The following is a 16,981-nucleotide window of genomic DNA, read 5'->3' on the forward strand; positions in this document are numbered from 1 at the left end:
TGCTTCCATCCTTAAAATTTCAAAGACGGCGGTTCATAAGAACAAGGTCAAGCAGCACACATTGGGGACAACAAAGCTACAGACCGGCAGAGGGCGAAAACGACTCTCCACTGACCAGGATGACCGCCAACTCATTCGAATGTCACTCAGCAACCGTAGGATGACATCAAGTGACCTACAAAAAGAATGGCAAATGGCAGCTGGGGTAAAGTGCACGGTGAGGACGGTTCGAAACAGGCTCCTAGGGGCAGGGCTGAAGTCGTGCAAAGCTAGAAAAAAGCCCTTCATCAATGAGAAGCAAAGAAGAGCCAGGCTGAGGTTTGCAAAAGACCATAAGGATTGGACCGTAGAGGACTGGAGTAAGGTCCTCTTCTCTGATGAGTCCAATTTTCAGCTTTGCCCAACACCTGGTCGTCTAATGGTTAGACGGAGACCTGGAGAGGCCTACAAGCCACAGTGTCTCGCACCCACTGTGAAATGTGGTGGAGGATCAGTGATGATCTGGTGGTGCTTCAGCAAGGCTGGAATCGGGCAGATTTGTCTTTGTGAAGGACACATGAATCAAGCCAAGTACAAGGTTGTCCTGGAAGAAAACTTGCTTCCTTCTGCTCTGACAATGTTCCCCAACTCTGAGGATTGGTTTGATACCAGCAGGACAATGCTCCATGCCACACAGCCAGGTCAATCAAGGTGTGGATGGAGGACCACCAGATCAAGACCCTGTCATGGCCAGCCCAATCTCCAGAACTGAACCCCATTGAAAACCTCTGGAATGTGATCAAAAGGAAGATGGATGGTCACAAGCCATCAAACAAAGCCAAGCTGCTTGAATTTTTGTGCCAGGAGTGGAATAAAGTCACCCAACATCAATGTGAAAGACTGGTGGAGAGCATGCCAAGACGCATGAAAGCTGTGCTTGAAAATCAGGGTTATTCCACCAAATATTGATTTCTGAACTCTTCCTAAGTTAAAACATTAGTATTGTGTTGTTTAAAAATGAATATGAACTTATTTTCTTTGCATTATTGGAGATCTGACAACACTGCTTCTTTTTTGTTATTTTGACCAGTTGTCATTTTCTGCAAATAAATGCTCTAAATGACAGTATTTTTATTTGGAATTTGGGAGAAATGTTGTCAGTAGTTTATAGAATAAAACAAAAATGTTCATTTTACCCAAACACATACCTATAAATAGTAAAACCAGAGAAACTGATAATTTTGCAGTGGTCTCAATTTTTTCCAGAGCTGTATATATACTGCACACAATAAAGAAATCATAAAATGTACATAGAATAGTTTATAGTGTATGCGTGGCTGCAAGAAAAACACACAGACTGTTGGTGTGATAACCTTAGTGTACATAGGCTACTTCCATTTTCAACAAGAATACTGAAATAGAAACTGAACTTGTATCATTTCTCTTTTTTGTTAGGCTGTTTTGAAAGCGAGTGCTCACTGCTGCTTTCACTCACCGCCTCACAACCACCGGGTCATCATTTGGAAGTGGCGGCTGCTCTAATACAAGACATACCAATTCAGTATTAATAGAACAGAAGGAATACTTGGAATTACTTGTGGAATAATTAAACAAAAAATAGCATAAATAATTCAGCTGTCATTAAAAATCATCATAATAAATACTTAATGTTCTGCAGTTCCGGTTTATTCTGAAAAATTACAGGATTTTTTTTTTTTAACTTAACCTCGGTTTTTACTGATTTATCCAGATTGTTTTGTCTACTGTTCAATATTTTGCCAGTTCTATTTTCTAGGAAATAAACAATATTTTGATTAAAATGCTGTTCATTTTGACCGACCTCATAATAAGCAGCCTAACATTGCATCCTAGTATATAGCAGGTATGTTCAGACATCTGAGGATTGATTCAGTGAGGTTCAAATGGCGCACATGTTCACAAACACATTATCACCTGATTCTGTTGGCCAATCAACATCTGATTATTGTGGCAAGGGCTGGGCGTAGTAACATTCCAGCTTGATCAAAAACCAAATGGAAGTACTTACCCGAAAATATAATATTTTCAGTGGATGAGGAATGGGGAGAAAACATGAATCGGTTTATGAATATACAAAAGAGTACTTCGAAACATTCGTTTACAAAAAGCCAAATAGCAGAAGTGGGCGAGATGAGGCAGAGAGTGCATAGCGTTGCAAATGCTGCTGCATTGAGGAACATGTTTGCGCTGACAGAGAATAAAAGAATGTACTGAAAGTAAGCGTCAGATTAAACTAAAACAAGAAAGTGAACTGAGACAAGCAATCCATTTCTGCGGCTTTAACACAATCTTTAATAAAAGAGAGCGTGCAGAATGACTTCAGTTGAGTTTGAGTTGAGCGTTGTGCTTTGCTGGACAGCCACTGTTTGTTGTAGAGCTGTGTATTGGTGACTTTGTGCGATAGTACTGTCCATCAGCCAAAACACTGCCTAACACCGACAATCTTCATTGTAACTGTTTGACAGAAAATTATCATGCTTTAGTTGGTAAACTTTTATAGAACGCATTGATGGAAATGTCCAGTGTGATTTGACGCATCCCCCAATCCATTGGATCGTCCAGTTTCTTTTTATGATTTCATGGCAAATAAACCTGGCTAGGTTTGTCCTGATGTCATGTTCGTACCTGATACCATTAACGTCAGCACAGAAATTGTCCAAACGTTTGCGAAGTACCAGCTAACTTGGGAAAATGTGGCCTCGACTTGCACAGATTCTGCTTCATCACACATGCCAAGAACATTAAACTTAATCAGAAACCAAAACTGCATTGTATTCCACATGTAAAGTGTGTATACTGAGAGTCTCCCCCCAATTTTTACTGATGTTTCAATTCAAAACAATTTTTTAGCCCAATTTTTTATCCCTATTTTTAATATTTGTAAAATAAACTTAGAAGAATTCCCAGGAATTTTTTTAAAACGATATTAACCGAGAATGCGTAACACTATGAATAATTATTTTTATAATGCAATTTTTAGCGCTCTTTTTGTTTGATACGGTATTATCGTAAGTCACCCCAACCATACCTGAAAGTGTTTGCATTGGTTTATCTGAAGAAGTTTAGTGATGTACAGTTCTATTACTCATATTATACCCAGTAAATGGTGCCATTATCTACAAAAGGGATATAGTGGAGGCGCTGCTATAGTTTGTCACACTTTACATTGTTATATATTTCATTATTGAATTGTGATGAAACTTGGGTTTTAACTTTTTAGCATATGTTAGGGGGGTAACAGATCGTCGGGATATAGAGATTTTTCTGTCTGCTGTACTTCTGTCCGTCTGATTTTCACAATTCTATTTTTACATGCATCAAGAAGTTGTTCCACATACACATTTTAATATACTTTAAAATGCTACTAACACATTGGTTGTTTTCCTAGTGACCTCTGGGTCTTAAACACCACTTAAATTTTCATTAAACTATTCATTTGAATTTCTTGTTCTATACTGTTTGGTGCTGTTAATATAAATCAGTCATTGACTTTTTCCTCTGATTTTGAGTTTACAGGCTAACAGGGATATTGTACTGACAATTAACCCTAGTGCAAAAGTGTAGCGCAAATGTCATGTACTGGGTAGTTTGGGCAATTTGTGTTTTTTTACCACAATACCTGGATATGCTTCAGCCTATAGTGACTGTGCTTTTGTCATTTGCATATTAGTATGAAAATATTACCTGTTAAACAGGATAGTCTACTTTATGGCATGCTTTGACTCTGAAACAGATAAGATTGTATAGCTGATTAACTGAGAGACAGTCCACCAATGCCCTTTTGTTCAGTGCAAACCATGAGAGGAATATTGTGTTTCTGTTTTCTTTTTGCTGTTTTTCAGTTAATGCTTTTTGGATTCTTTTTGTGCCTCGATGCCTTTTTATATGTCTTCACTCTCCTTCCACTGCGAGCCATCCTGGCCCTGGTCAGGCTCATCACCTTTCCATGCTGTGGACTCAAGTAAGTAAACCTGCTTGGTGTGTTGGAATTGCACTGTACTAGGGGGAACCCTATAATAAGTCCCTCTCTTGAGACTAGCTCCATATAAAGACCAACTGTGAGACCTTTCTCTGTAAGATCTCCTTCTATTAGGACCAACTTTTTCTAAACTAGACCAGTGGTTGTCAAACTTTTTTTGTTCGCGGACCACCTGAATTGTTTTTTGATCTTGGCAGACCACACAATAAACAGTGTAGGTCACTGAAAAATAAGCACATAAAAAAAAAAAAATCATTAATATTAAAAATAATCGTTGACTTACCTTTCTTTGTTTCAGTGCTATGAGTGGGCCTGTTTCTGTGAACAAAGTTATTTTAAAATTGGAGTTTTAAAGAACAGTTCTAGTTTACTTTTCATTAACATGAATTTACAAGGTAGGGGGGAAGGATTGTTTTATTTTTAATTTGATAATTCCAGCAGAAATATATGTTTGTTTGTTTGTTTGTGTTATACAGTCAGCACTCGGATATACAACACTGATACACTAGTCACGTTTTACCGTCCTTGTATTAAGAAACAAATCAATCCCCATATATATATATATATATATATATATATATATATATATATATAGATATAGATATAGATATAGAAAGATGGACACTCAAGGACTTCTCTGTATTTTGCACCGTTCATTTTCCCTTCTGTCCTGACCAGTGCCCCAGTCCCTGCCAATGAGAAACACCCCCATAACATGATGCTGCCACCACCATGCTTCACAGTAGGGATGGTGTTCTTTGTGTGAAGTGCTGAGTTGGGTTTGCGCCGAACATAACGCTTTGCATTTAGGCCAAAAACTTCCATTTTAGTTTCGTCAGACCACAAAACGTTGCCACATGGCTACAGAATCTCCCAAGTGTTTTTTTGCATACTTTAGACGGGATTCAAGGTGGGCTTTCTTCAGTAATGGCTTCCTTCTTGCCATGAAAATAGCTAAACTTCTGAGACTCTGTCCAGTTTGTGATGGTTAGCTACAAAAATGTTCAGCTAGTAATTCAGATTTGTTAATTGAAATCATAAAAAAAAAATCGAATTTATTCATCAGAAAACATTGTTTACAAAACATTTTTAATATTTACAAACAGGCACTTAACCACATGCTGTAAAACTGTTCACTTGTATTGCCCTTGTACGTTACAGGATCTTAATCCCACTGCTTTTTGTTATTTACTGTATGTGCAACACAAACATAGTTCTAGATGTGTTAGCACATATTTTACTTTATTTGTACATTCTGTCTACAAACGTTTATGTATCATAAATAAATATTTGTGAAGGTATCCTAAATTCACTTTCTAAGAATTTCATTAGACACACTAGGTACCAATGTCACCATAATCTGATTAATTAACATGATCAAATTGTATGTAATGCTCATTAAATTTAAGTAGAAAACACATGCCGTAGACTGATCACAAATATTAACTGGGAAATTGGATCCTTTTATTTCTTGTTGTCTCTAATAATGATAGGAGAAGCACTTTTAGCCACAGCTTACTAAGCTGTATTGTACAATTTATAAACCAAGTAATATAATGCATCTGAAAAATAAGTCACGACCAAATCCCAGTATACCAACTAATAATAATAATTTACATGTATTACTTTTTCACATTTTGTTTTTCTTCTACCATAATCATTCCAATGGCAGCTAGAAACAAAGTCACTACCCTCACACAGTACAAAAGTGGATGTCTGTGACATCCTGTAACAAAGTGCCCGCCCCTGTGTATATTATCTGTTATGTGTTGCGTGTGGTGTGTTTAAATGTTGGTGTATAGACATTGGTACACGGGATATAAACGGGTCTGTGTAACACGAGTGTTTAAAAATGTATATGTGTATTTAGGCACGAGGATTGCACAGCACTTCACGTGCAAGTAAAATGTAGTAATATGTGAGCACGGGGAATTGCACTTTATTAATTCACGTGCTGGGATTCAAGTGAATAATTAATTGGTAATTGATTCCCAGCACAATAGTATATATAGATGCACGTTGTCACATACGGGGGTTGGGTGTTCGGTGAGCGGAGAACGGGATTGGAGACGGAGGAAATAAGTATAGTAGTAATAATAATAATAATAATAATAATAATAATAATAATAATAATAACAGAAAGTATCTGCTCACCGTGTTTGTCAGTGTCTGTCCGTGCACCGTTTTGTTAAGTTTAGTCTGTTTTTGTTTGTCTATTTATTTTGGCGTAGAGTGCCGTGTCCTGTGTTTTCGTGTTTGTTTAAACCTTTTATTTTGTAATAAACCGGCGCCAACAGGCGTCTTCATCATTTCATTTCACATCATCGTCTTTGTATATTTCATTCCTTCCTGGTTCTGACGCCGCCCACTTGGCCGTCTTTGTGACACATCCATACAAGCTTGGGTTAGCTCTAGAGCGGTGGTCCTCTTCGTATATTTATGGGTCATGAACACATTTCTGGCGGGTCGTAGCGTGGGAAAATAAATAAAGCTTTAAACATGTTTTCCAACAAAAGCGTCACAGCAGTCTGTTGACAGCGCTGCTTGCTTATGCTGTGCTTGTACGTACTCGACATTTTTTTTTTTTCTTGAAGGGCCTCTGTGATACGATCAACCACCAATTGAGTAACTGCATTTTCTAGGCGGTAGCCCAATCATAAGTTAGCTGGGTGGGACATAAACTGTGTCTATTTCAGTTGCAGGTATTGACAATAAGTTTAACCAATAGGAGAGTTTTATATATCTGCCAAGTTTTACGCAGCTGTCCAGTCATAAGCAAGCAGAGGTTGTTGACAGTAGTCTGCATGAGAATTGAAGGCAAGTGAGTAGCCAATGGGAAAGTAAAAGATCTGACAGCTGTCTAATCATTTGTGAGCAGAGGCAGGGATGCTAATATGCTGGGTAACCACTGAATTTCACAGAGTGTTATTGAGAAAAATAATAAACCTCTCTCTCTTTCTTTCTCTCTCTCTCTCTCTCTCTCTCTCTCTCTCTCTCTCTCTCTCTCTGTATATATATATATATATATATATATATATATATATATATATATATATATATATATACACACACACACACACACACACACACACAGTACTGTGCAAAAGTTTTAGGCAGGTGTGAAAAAATGCTGTAAAGTAAGAATGCTTTCAAAAATAGACATGTTAATAGTTTATATTTATCAATTAACAAAATGCAAAGTGGGTGAACAGAATTAAAATCTACATCAAATCAATATTTGGTGTGACCACCCTTTGCCTTCAAAACAGCATCAATTCTTCTAGGTACACTTGCACACAGTTTTTGAAGGAACTCAGCAGGTAGGTTGGCCCAAACATCTTGGAGAACAAACCACAGTTCTTCTGTGGATTTAGGCAGCCTCAGTTGCTTCTCTCTCTTCATGTAATCCCAGACAGACTCGATGATGTTGAGATAAGGGCTCTGTGGGGGCCATACCATCACTTCCAGGACTCCTTGTTCTTCTTTACATTGAAGATAGTGCTTAATGACTTTTGCTGTATGTTTGGGGTCGTTGTCATGCTGCAGAATAAATTTGGGGCCAATCAGATGCCTCCCTGATGGTATTGCATGATGGATAAGTATCTGCCTGTACTTCTCAGCATTGAGGAGACCATTAGTTCTGACCAAATCCTCAGCTCCATTTGCAGAAATGCAGCCCCAAACTTGCAAGGAACCTCCACCATGCTTCACTGTTGCCTGCAGACACTCATTCGTGTACCGCTCTCCAGCCCTTCGGCGAACAAACTGCCTTCTGCTACAGCCAAAAATTTCATCAGTCCAGAGCACCTGCTGCCATTTTTCTGCACCCCAGTTCCTGTGTTTTTGTGCATAGTTGAGTCGCTTGGCCTTGTTTCCACGTCGGATGTATGGCTTTTTGGCCGCAAGTCTTCCATGAAGGCCACTTCTGACCAGACGTCTCGGTACAGTAGATGGGTGTACCAGGGTCCCACTGTTTTCTGCCAATTCTGAGCTGATGGCACTGCTGGACATCTTCCGATTGCGAAGGGAAGTAAGCATGATGTGTTTTTCATCTGCTGCAGTAAGTTTCCTTGGCCGACCGCTGCGTCTACGGTCCTCAATGTTGCCTGTTTCTTTGTGCTTCTTCAAAAGAGCTTGGACAGCACATCTGGAAACCCCTGTCTGCCTTGAAATTTCTGCCTGGGGGAGACCTTGCTGATTCAGTATAACTACCTTGTGTCTTGATGCTGTGCTCAGTCTTGCCATGGTGTTTGACTTTTGACAGTAAACTGTCTTCAGCAACCTCATCTTGTTAGCTGAGTTTGGCTGTTCCTCACCCAGTTTTATTACTCCTACACAGCTGTTTCTGTTTCAGTTAATGATTGTGCTTCAACCTAGATATTGAATTGATGATCATTAGCACCTGTTTGGTATAATTGTTTAATCATACACCTGACTATATGCCTACAAAATCCCTGACTTTATGCAAGTGTACCTAGAAGAATTGATGCTGTTTTGAAGGCAAAGGGTGGTCACACCAAATATGGATTTGATTTAGATTTTTCTTCTGTTCACTCACTTTGCATTTTGTTAATTGATAAATATAAACTATTAAACTTTCTATTTTTGAAAGCATTCTTACTTTACAGCATTTTTTCACACCTGCCTAAAACTTTTGCACAATACTGTGTGTGTGTGTGTGTGTGTGTGTGTGTGTGTGTGTGTATATATATATATATATATATATATATATATATATATATATATAAATAGAATTTTATTTCACCAGACAAGGGAAACACCACAGGAGATTTAGTTACGAATCCATTTTCTCTAAATAATTGTACTGGAGATGAGCGATCTTTAAAACAGAGTACTGTTGACAAATTTGCCAAATTGAAACAAAGTGAGACGGTATCTATCCTTTTGTTTAATCGTGGTCATCTGTGTAAACATGCTATTTAAAAATATTTGCATTGCATATTTTATATGAATTATTTAAAGAATAAGCGCAGCACGCACAATTACTGCCTGAGACCTGGCCTTATCAGACTTGGCCTTATCTGTGTTCGTTTGCTTTTGCATAAGTTTACTAGCCACTCCAGTATTGCCAAGAGCCCCAAACCGGTGCCTTTCCTTACAGCTGGGTCAACATATGTCTTATTTTATTTTTATAGGTTAAAACTTGAAACAACAATTTTTGCTGTTGCTTTGAAAAGTACACACATGGCCCTGAACTGGTGTGGGACTTCAAAAATTGTAAAAAGTACAAACACGTGACAGGCAGGAAGACTGGCACTTCCACAACGCTCTTAGCCCATGAGGGGTCTTGTTGCAAGCACAATTGTCTCTGTTTGTTCAGACACAGACATGGTTTGTAGTGTTTTATTTTTTTCTTAAGTAAATGTACTCTAAAATACGTCCACTGATAGTCAAGATTTGTTTTATTTAATATTTTTGACATTTTAGTGCTATGAGGTTTTAAAATGTTAACAGTGTATACAGGGTCTCACACAATTTTTTTTTGTTTTTTTTGGTTAAGAAGTACTTGCATTTCTTAAGCAGGTGAGTCTTTTTTTAAAAACATACACGCTTCTCTGGTTAATGCCATGCTGTGTTGCTTCCTTCTGTAGCAGGCCTGGATAGGTCTGGACATGCAGCCTCTGCACGTGTTAATGCTTCACATTTCTGCACGTGTTAATGCTTCACATTTCTGCCACTTTTAAACTGTTTTTCATTGTTTAAGTACATGCATTGTAACCTTGTTTTTACCATTTTACTGCAGTGATTCATTTTCAAGCTAATTTTTTATTACACTTTTTATTACACTTTGTACCATTTTTGTTAACATTTTACTCCTTTTTATTTTTATGAAATAAAGATTATAACAAACTACATTTTCAAGCTTATTTTATTTTTGTAAAAAGCTTTTTTATTTTCTGAAGTAATAAAACAAAACATTATCCGTTTTTCACATTTTACTATTAAATATAATTACATAAAAAAAACAAAAAAAACACAAGTGTATACATTTGTTTTATTCACCATTATTTACTGTAACAGACATGGAGCATGGTTTCCATGATTGCTTTAACCCTTTGCGGTCCATTTATTCAGCACCAGCCAGGCGCTTTAGGTACAGTTTATTTTCACACACGCTGTTTAAAAGTAATTTTATTCAAATTAAAACCGGTTTAAAAGGCCTTGCATATTAACAGGGCACTCATTACTGCATCTCCTGCCAAGCCCCACCCCTTGTTGGCTGTATTTCTCACATACCTCTTCATAGTCGTGCATACTGATGATTCATCTCCAGATCACTTGTTTTATCACCAAACTCCAATAATGCGATCCAAGTCATTATTTTATTACTATAACCTCTCAAAAAGCTTGGCAAATGTCTGTGATATTCTTTGAGTGCTGGATGCGGAAGCAGCTATCATGTTTGTTTTATGTCCATGTTAGGTCTGTGGTGAAGGGACTGTGTGATGCTTAGATCTGCCCCCCTTTTTTTTTCTTCACCTTCTCTCGTCTCCTATCGGTCTCACTCGGCCATTAAATGGTTTTCTCTGCTTTTTCCGGAAGAAAAAACGACTAGAGACTTGTGCTTTACGTCTTTTGATGATGTCGAACAGGAAAAGAAAAATTGTAATGTCGGACCAGACATAGGACCGCAAAGGGTTAAAGCTAGGACAAAAGGGTGGGATTTCTAGAACTACAAACACGTTACAGGATGGAAGGGTGGGATTTCCGTAATTGTTTAACTACAAATTTGCAACTGGAAGGGAGACTGGACTTCCGGGCAATCTTGATTGGTTAAAAAAAAGGAACGGGCTCTTGTCAAAACCAAATGCTGCATTCTCATTGGTTAAAAATTAACGTGGTAATATCTAATATTGTGTATAACTGCAAACGTTATTCTGAAGTAACAGCAAAGACTTGGAAACATGTTTTGTTACACACTTGAGCAACACAATACATACTGTGGCTTTGTCAAGTGCGGATGTGATCATGAATTAGAATATTTCTTGGTATTCTGATAAAGATTTGGCTCTTGCTTTTTCCGTTTAAAGGGCTAATACATGCCAATTCTGCAAAAACAGACAAAGTAGCAGGTATGCTCAGCTGAATTATTGCAGTGTGGCTTTGCCCCAAGCTCGTGCTGTAGGCTGAAGACATTGGCTTGCAATACAACATATTTAATTTGTTAATGAAGATTCATTTTTCATTTTCCAATATCCAGAACGTGTATTGTGCTCCCTTGTTATTTTGCTATCTGGCATAAAAATGTGAAATATTGAGGACCGTGTATTAGTGAAAGATGCAGAAGTCATGTAATACATGTACAACTGACCTTCAACATGGTCTAACGATGAGTTAACCAAATCTGTGAAATATAAATTCTTGAAATATGGAGGGAATGCATATTATTCATTATTTGTATTTTTTTTAAATGTGTATTGTATATTAGGGCTGTCAATCGATTTACATGTTTTGATCAGTTAATTTTATGGGCATTAGTTGATGAATCGGTAGATTAATCTGTACAGTAATCCGTGCACATTTTTAATAAAGGTAACGCTATTTTAGCGGCTGTCCTGCATGTGGTGGCTGTCCTGCTTTTACGAGGATTAAAATACTTGTCTACAGGTCTGCATTAGGACTTGAATTAAAAAAAAAAAAAAAAAACTTAAAACTTTTGATTTTAAGCACAAATGCTGACCTAAATTTGTTTTTAAAAATGGAACAATCCTGATTTTTGTTTGTTTCCAGCGGCACTTGTCTGTTACAGCCTGCCCAGGTATGTGATGTCCTAAAGGGCTTTATAATAGTCATCTGCTACTTCATGATGCACTATGTAGACTACTCCATGATGTACCATCTAATCAGAGGGCAGTCTGTCATCAAGCTTTACATCATCTACAACATGCTGGAGGTATGAAACATTACATTAATAATCACTGTGTAACTAATTATTTTTTTTTTTTGTTCCTGGGTAGTAAGTGTCTACAAAAGTGACTACAAAAGATTTAGAAGTGAGTAATTTTTCGAGATTTACGATTATACTATAAATACAGTATAATCGTAAATCTCGAAAAACTACTCACTTCTAAATCTTTTGTAGTCATTTTTGTATTACTTTAGTATAAATACATGTTAATTTGGATTCATATGTTGTTTTTTTCTGACTTTATGTGAACGAAAAGACACACATTTGCCCTTTCTCCCATTGGAAATAGTGATATTTTGTAATGTCACTGTCATGGTCACAAAAGCAAAGTTTGTGGGGAATAATAGCCATTTTCTATACTTTGGGGCATAAGCAATTAGGAAATAACACTTACTACCCAGGAACAAAAATTGTGTTACATAGTGTAATAAAGCAATTATATCAGAACAGAACAGTGTTGGGCATGCCAGCTTCATAGACCTGTAGTACCTGTCATACAACAGTAAGCTGGTGGCTATGGAAACATCCTTTTTAGAGAATCTGTAATGTGAACAATACAGATTTATAATAAAAATGGGTCAGTGAATGTATTAATTCGACATAAGCACAGGAAAGTTTAGGTGCTCTGGCTACCCATAAAAAATTCCCCAAGTGCAGAACAAACATGAACCCGAAGTCACTATTGGAATTCAAGCACTTTGTGTGTTATACTTTATAGCTTATTATTATAAAGGCAAGCTGAGTGGAAACACATGTTTTCATATAGGGTTATTTGACATTTATTTTGAAAAAATGAAACTGGGACCCCCCCCCCCCCCCCCCCCAAATTCCTGTTCAGTTTCTAATCTAAATTAAAAAGTAAAGGCTGGTCACAGACATGACTAGTATTCTCCCTTGGTGTTTTATCAGTGAACACTAATTCTCTGCTTCTTACAATGCCTTTTTGTTTTTACGATGTCTTCTAGGTAGCAGACCGTCTGTTCTCATCCTTTGGGCAGGATATTTTGGATGCATTGTATTGGACAGCAACCGAACCTAAAGAAAAAAAGAGAGCACACATTGGACTGATTCCTCATTTCTTTATGGCTGTGCTTTATGTGTGTATCCTTTTAAAAAAGAGAAAACAAAGTGCAGATGTTTTGTGAAATGGTCATTTCATATTGTCAGTAACTTCAATCTTAATATGAACTCATTTTTCAATCATTTTGGAATTTCTATGTGTGTAAATACTCTATCCTGATTTGGTCAAAACAGGTCACATGGGGTGTGAATATTCTAGCATATTCCCATGGGTTGAACCTTTTAAAAAAAAAAAAAAAAAAAAAAAAACGGTTCCATATTTAAATTCATATTAACCACATTTAATATAATTTTGAAAAAAAAAAAAAAAACAGTAGCCATATTTAAATTTGCAATAAAGATGACTGACGAGTGTATATCAATTTTGATCTTCTGGGAAAACAAAGTCTAGATGAGATTTTGGATGAGTCTATTCAAGTTTAAGGGACATTTTTTAGGTTGTGACTTAACGCATTCGGGGCGTGTGGATATTAGACTATATCCCACACCCTGTCGTGCCTTCTTGCTTAGATAGTATTATTCTTTATGCTGCAATATAATATTAAAGCAAGCAAGTTCAGAGGAAAGGCTCATAGGAAGTTTTTGTTCCATTTCTCTCTGAATATTTGCTTTTCAACCTGGTTCTAAATAAGATCCTTTAGGTTCTCATTAGATCCCCAAAAAGTATTAATATTATGCTTTTTTCCAAAATACATTGTAAAAAATGTTTTTGACAAAGTGGCATTTGATACAGTGTGTCTACCATTTTTTTCCTTAGCTTTTCCTTTACAGTCCTTCATGCCATTCTTATAATGGTCCAAGCATCAACTCTCAATGTAGCCTTTAACTCCCATAACAAGTCATTGCTTACCATCATGATGTCAAATAATGTAAGTTTTAAAGGCAGAAATACTCTCCGGCACAGAATCATTTTTAAGCTGCCAGTTTTTAAAGTGCTCAGGATAATAACTGCAAACAGTATATTATCATTTATTTATTTATTTACTCATTTACCGTAAAGCAAACTAAATGAATGAAGAAAATGGCATGTTTTCAAAGGTACTTGTATGTTCATACATTCAGATTAGTAGAGCAGTAGACCCAAATCCGTTTTGTAGAAAATGAGAATGGGTGTGAGATGACATGTCTTTTCAAGTTTTGATTTGGTGTCTTTTAGCCCCCAGTAATATTTTCACAGATATGGTATCATCTTTCACTCTATGTACACTTTCTTTCATTGTAGTGCCTATAATTAAGCTCAACCCCTATTTAGAAAGATTTTTTTTCATGAACAAACCTTTTTTTAAACTCCATATTTAATTAAATTTAAGCTACTGTTTTATTTAGATTTTATAATGCACGATTTTGCCTCCTTTTTTTGGTTTAAACGTATATTTGTTTTGCAGTTTGTGGAAATAAAAGGGAGTGTTTTCAAGAAATTTGAGAAGAACAATCTGTTTCAGATGTCAAATAGTGGTAAGTATTTTATTTATTTTAACAGTTAAACCAATAAAAAAAAAAAAAAAAAAAAGTACCAATGTACAAATCCTAAATTGTTAAATGTATCTACTTGACAACATTTTTATACAGTCTAACAGCAAGATGTGAATAAAGCATGTTGGTTTATTTAATGTTCTGTTGGTATGTTTAACACTTGGGTGCAGCATCTATCCATTGATGCATCAAATTTTCTGATCGTAATCAATGGTCAAGCTCCTGTATCGTCTTCAAATACCGGCTCCCCTTCTATGTGCCTGGAGTGGATGTTTGACTTGGTGCTAGTGTAGACTCAATCCTCTTCTTCTTTTAAAAATTTTATTTGACGATTGCATTTTTAATCATACTAAAATGGAAACTGAAATTTATGTATTTGTTGACAAGAAATAATAGTAAGTGGAGCAGTGTAGTGTTGCATTTAAAGCTCTAAAAATAAAATGCACTCGCCTGGAAAGAATTCGTAAGCAGAAGCAATTGAATGCAGTCTAAGTTAAACAGTGCTCTTTTGAAGTGTGCTGGGCTAAATCAAACTTCTAAGGTTGAGTTCTTTTTTAAATGTAAATGATAACAGAAAATAATGCTTTGAACTTCAGGATCAGGATTTCCAATTGATTTGTGGTTACCTAGAACCTTAAAGAACAAGGTCAGCTTTTATTTCATAAACAACAAGACTGAGAAATGTATGTTTTATTCTTTCTACGCAATTTGTCTAACAGTTTTTTCAGTGTTTCGGAAACTGCCCTAGGATGGCTGCTATATTGTGGTCTTGTGACATTTTGGTTTTCGAATGACGTTAACGTTTCGAGATCCTGGTTTTATGCTCCACACTAATTTGTATTTTGTGATTTGCTCTGTAAATTGATCACGGTCATCATCTAAGAAAAATTAACCGTTCAGCTGCTGTAGTGTCAAAGCCTTGTGTGGCGGAAACCATTTGAGGTATTTAAACTCTGTATACTAAATGTGTTGGTGGTCATAAGGTTCTTAGAAATCCGTTTGCCGCAGAAAAACACTGAATTTTCATTTTGGCAGAGAAATTTGTTTTTCTTTTTTGTTGGATTATTATTATTTTTTAATCTGAGAACCACGCTGATACAATTTATTTTGAATGTTTCGTTTACCCTGTGTAATTTCTGTAATGTACGCAACATCGCCCTCTTGTGATTGGTGCCTAAATATACTTTAATAAACTGTTTCCGGTTTAGAGGTTAATCATTCTCAGGGAATCGCCCCTAAAGACCGTGTCACAGAGTTTGGTAAGGACAGATTTCATGAAGATGGTAATGTTATGTACTATATGCGACAAGGCAGTAGATTATGTTCGTAAGCAAACTCTTGTTGAATATTTGTAAAGTGCTAAACATAAATTGAATGAAAACAAATGGAAACAGACTGAAAATGCTGGGCCATCGACAACTGTGAAGAAAATGTGACTGGTTCGTTTGAACGTCATACAACTGCCAAACAACAACGTGAAACTGTCACTTCAGATTTTGTCCGAATGTGTTTTCAAGCAGACATACGTGTGTACAAAGTTTATTTACCTGCAGTTAGACATTTTTTCAGCAAACACATTAAGGGCAGCGGTGCCATTCCCAAGTCAGATCAGCTGTATTCCCATTACTTGCCACCTCTTTTTGAAGAGGAAAAGCAGTGCCCTTCTGAGAGACCTGGGAGGAAAATTAATTGGTGTGATTGCTGACGAAATGACTGACTTTCAAAATTGACCAGTTCTCAACATTTTATTTCAGTTGCTGAAGACAGATCCTGCACATGCTGACATCCCATCGTCATAGCTTATAAAGACACGGTGTACCTCAGAGTTAATCACTCCACTGTTTCACAAGCCTTGATTTCTTGTATAATGGAATTCAGCGTTTCACTTGATCGAGTATTAGCCTTTGTAACAGTGCAAGCCTTAACGGCAAAAGCTTGAAAATATGTACTTAGCAACCTGTGGTCAGATTGTGTACATATTCGTTGCTATGCACACGTCGTTGCTCTGGCAGGAAATACATGGCAATAACTTCAAGCAAGTGGACCGCTTTGTCGCTTTTAAGTCACTTTTAGTAAAAGCTCCATCTTATCGTGCATGGTTCTTGCAATACTTGTGAACAGAGTGCTGATTTGCCCTCACTTCCACCCAAGCCAGTTGTGACCAGGTGGAACACATGGTTCAAAGTGTGAAGTACCACGCACAGCACTCTGTTCTACCTTGGGTTTGTGGAGCAAGAGAGAACAGAATGCAGGGGCATGTCCAATGCGGGAGCTAGCAAGCCTGTTAGCAGTAGAAGACTAGTATTCTGACATAAAATACATTGCAAAGAACTGCGAGCGCCTGGTGACTGTACTGAACCTGTTACAGTCCAGAAAACAGCAAATACACAAAGTGTACAACATTCTGCTGGACTTAATTTCATTGCTGAAGCATCTTGCATCATCAACCGACAATAGAAATGAATCTGCAGCCACTCAAACCACTGCTGACAAACTCAGAC

The 16,981-nt window shown here is 36.9% G+C and overlaps 1 protein-coding gene across 1 annotated transcript in view; it reads left to right on the forward strand.

Moving 5' to 3' along the window:
* LOC121329872 (transmembrane anterior posterior transformation protein 1 homolog) overlaps positions 1–16,981 on the forward strand; it is a 54,299-nt gene that overhangs the window by 17,854 nt on the left and 19,464 nt on the right. The window contains exons 3-7 of the mRNA XM_041275842.1: positions 3,861–3,979; positions 11,750–11,912; positions 12,893–13,028; positions 13,779–13,876; positions 14,393–14,462. Of these exons, the coding sequence (XP_041131776.1) occupies positions 3,861–3,979; positions 11,750–11,912; positions 12,893–13,028; positions 13,779–13,876; positions 14,393–14,462 (586 nt within the window). The remainder of the gene's footprint in view (positions 1–3,860; positions 3,980–11,749; positions 11,913–12,892; positions 13,029–13,778; positions 13,877–14,392; positions 14,463–16,981) is intronic.

Source organism: Polyodon spathula, chromosome 2 (assembly GCF_017654505.1).
Source record: "Polyodon spathula isolate WHYD16114869_AA chromosome 2, ASM1765450v1, whole genome shotgun sequence".
NCBI lineage: Eukaryota > Metazoa > Chordata > Actinopteri > Acipenseriformes > Polyodontidae > Polyodon > Polyodon spathula.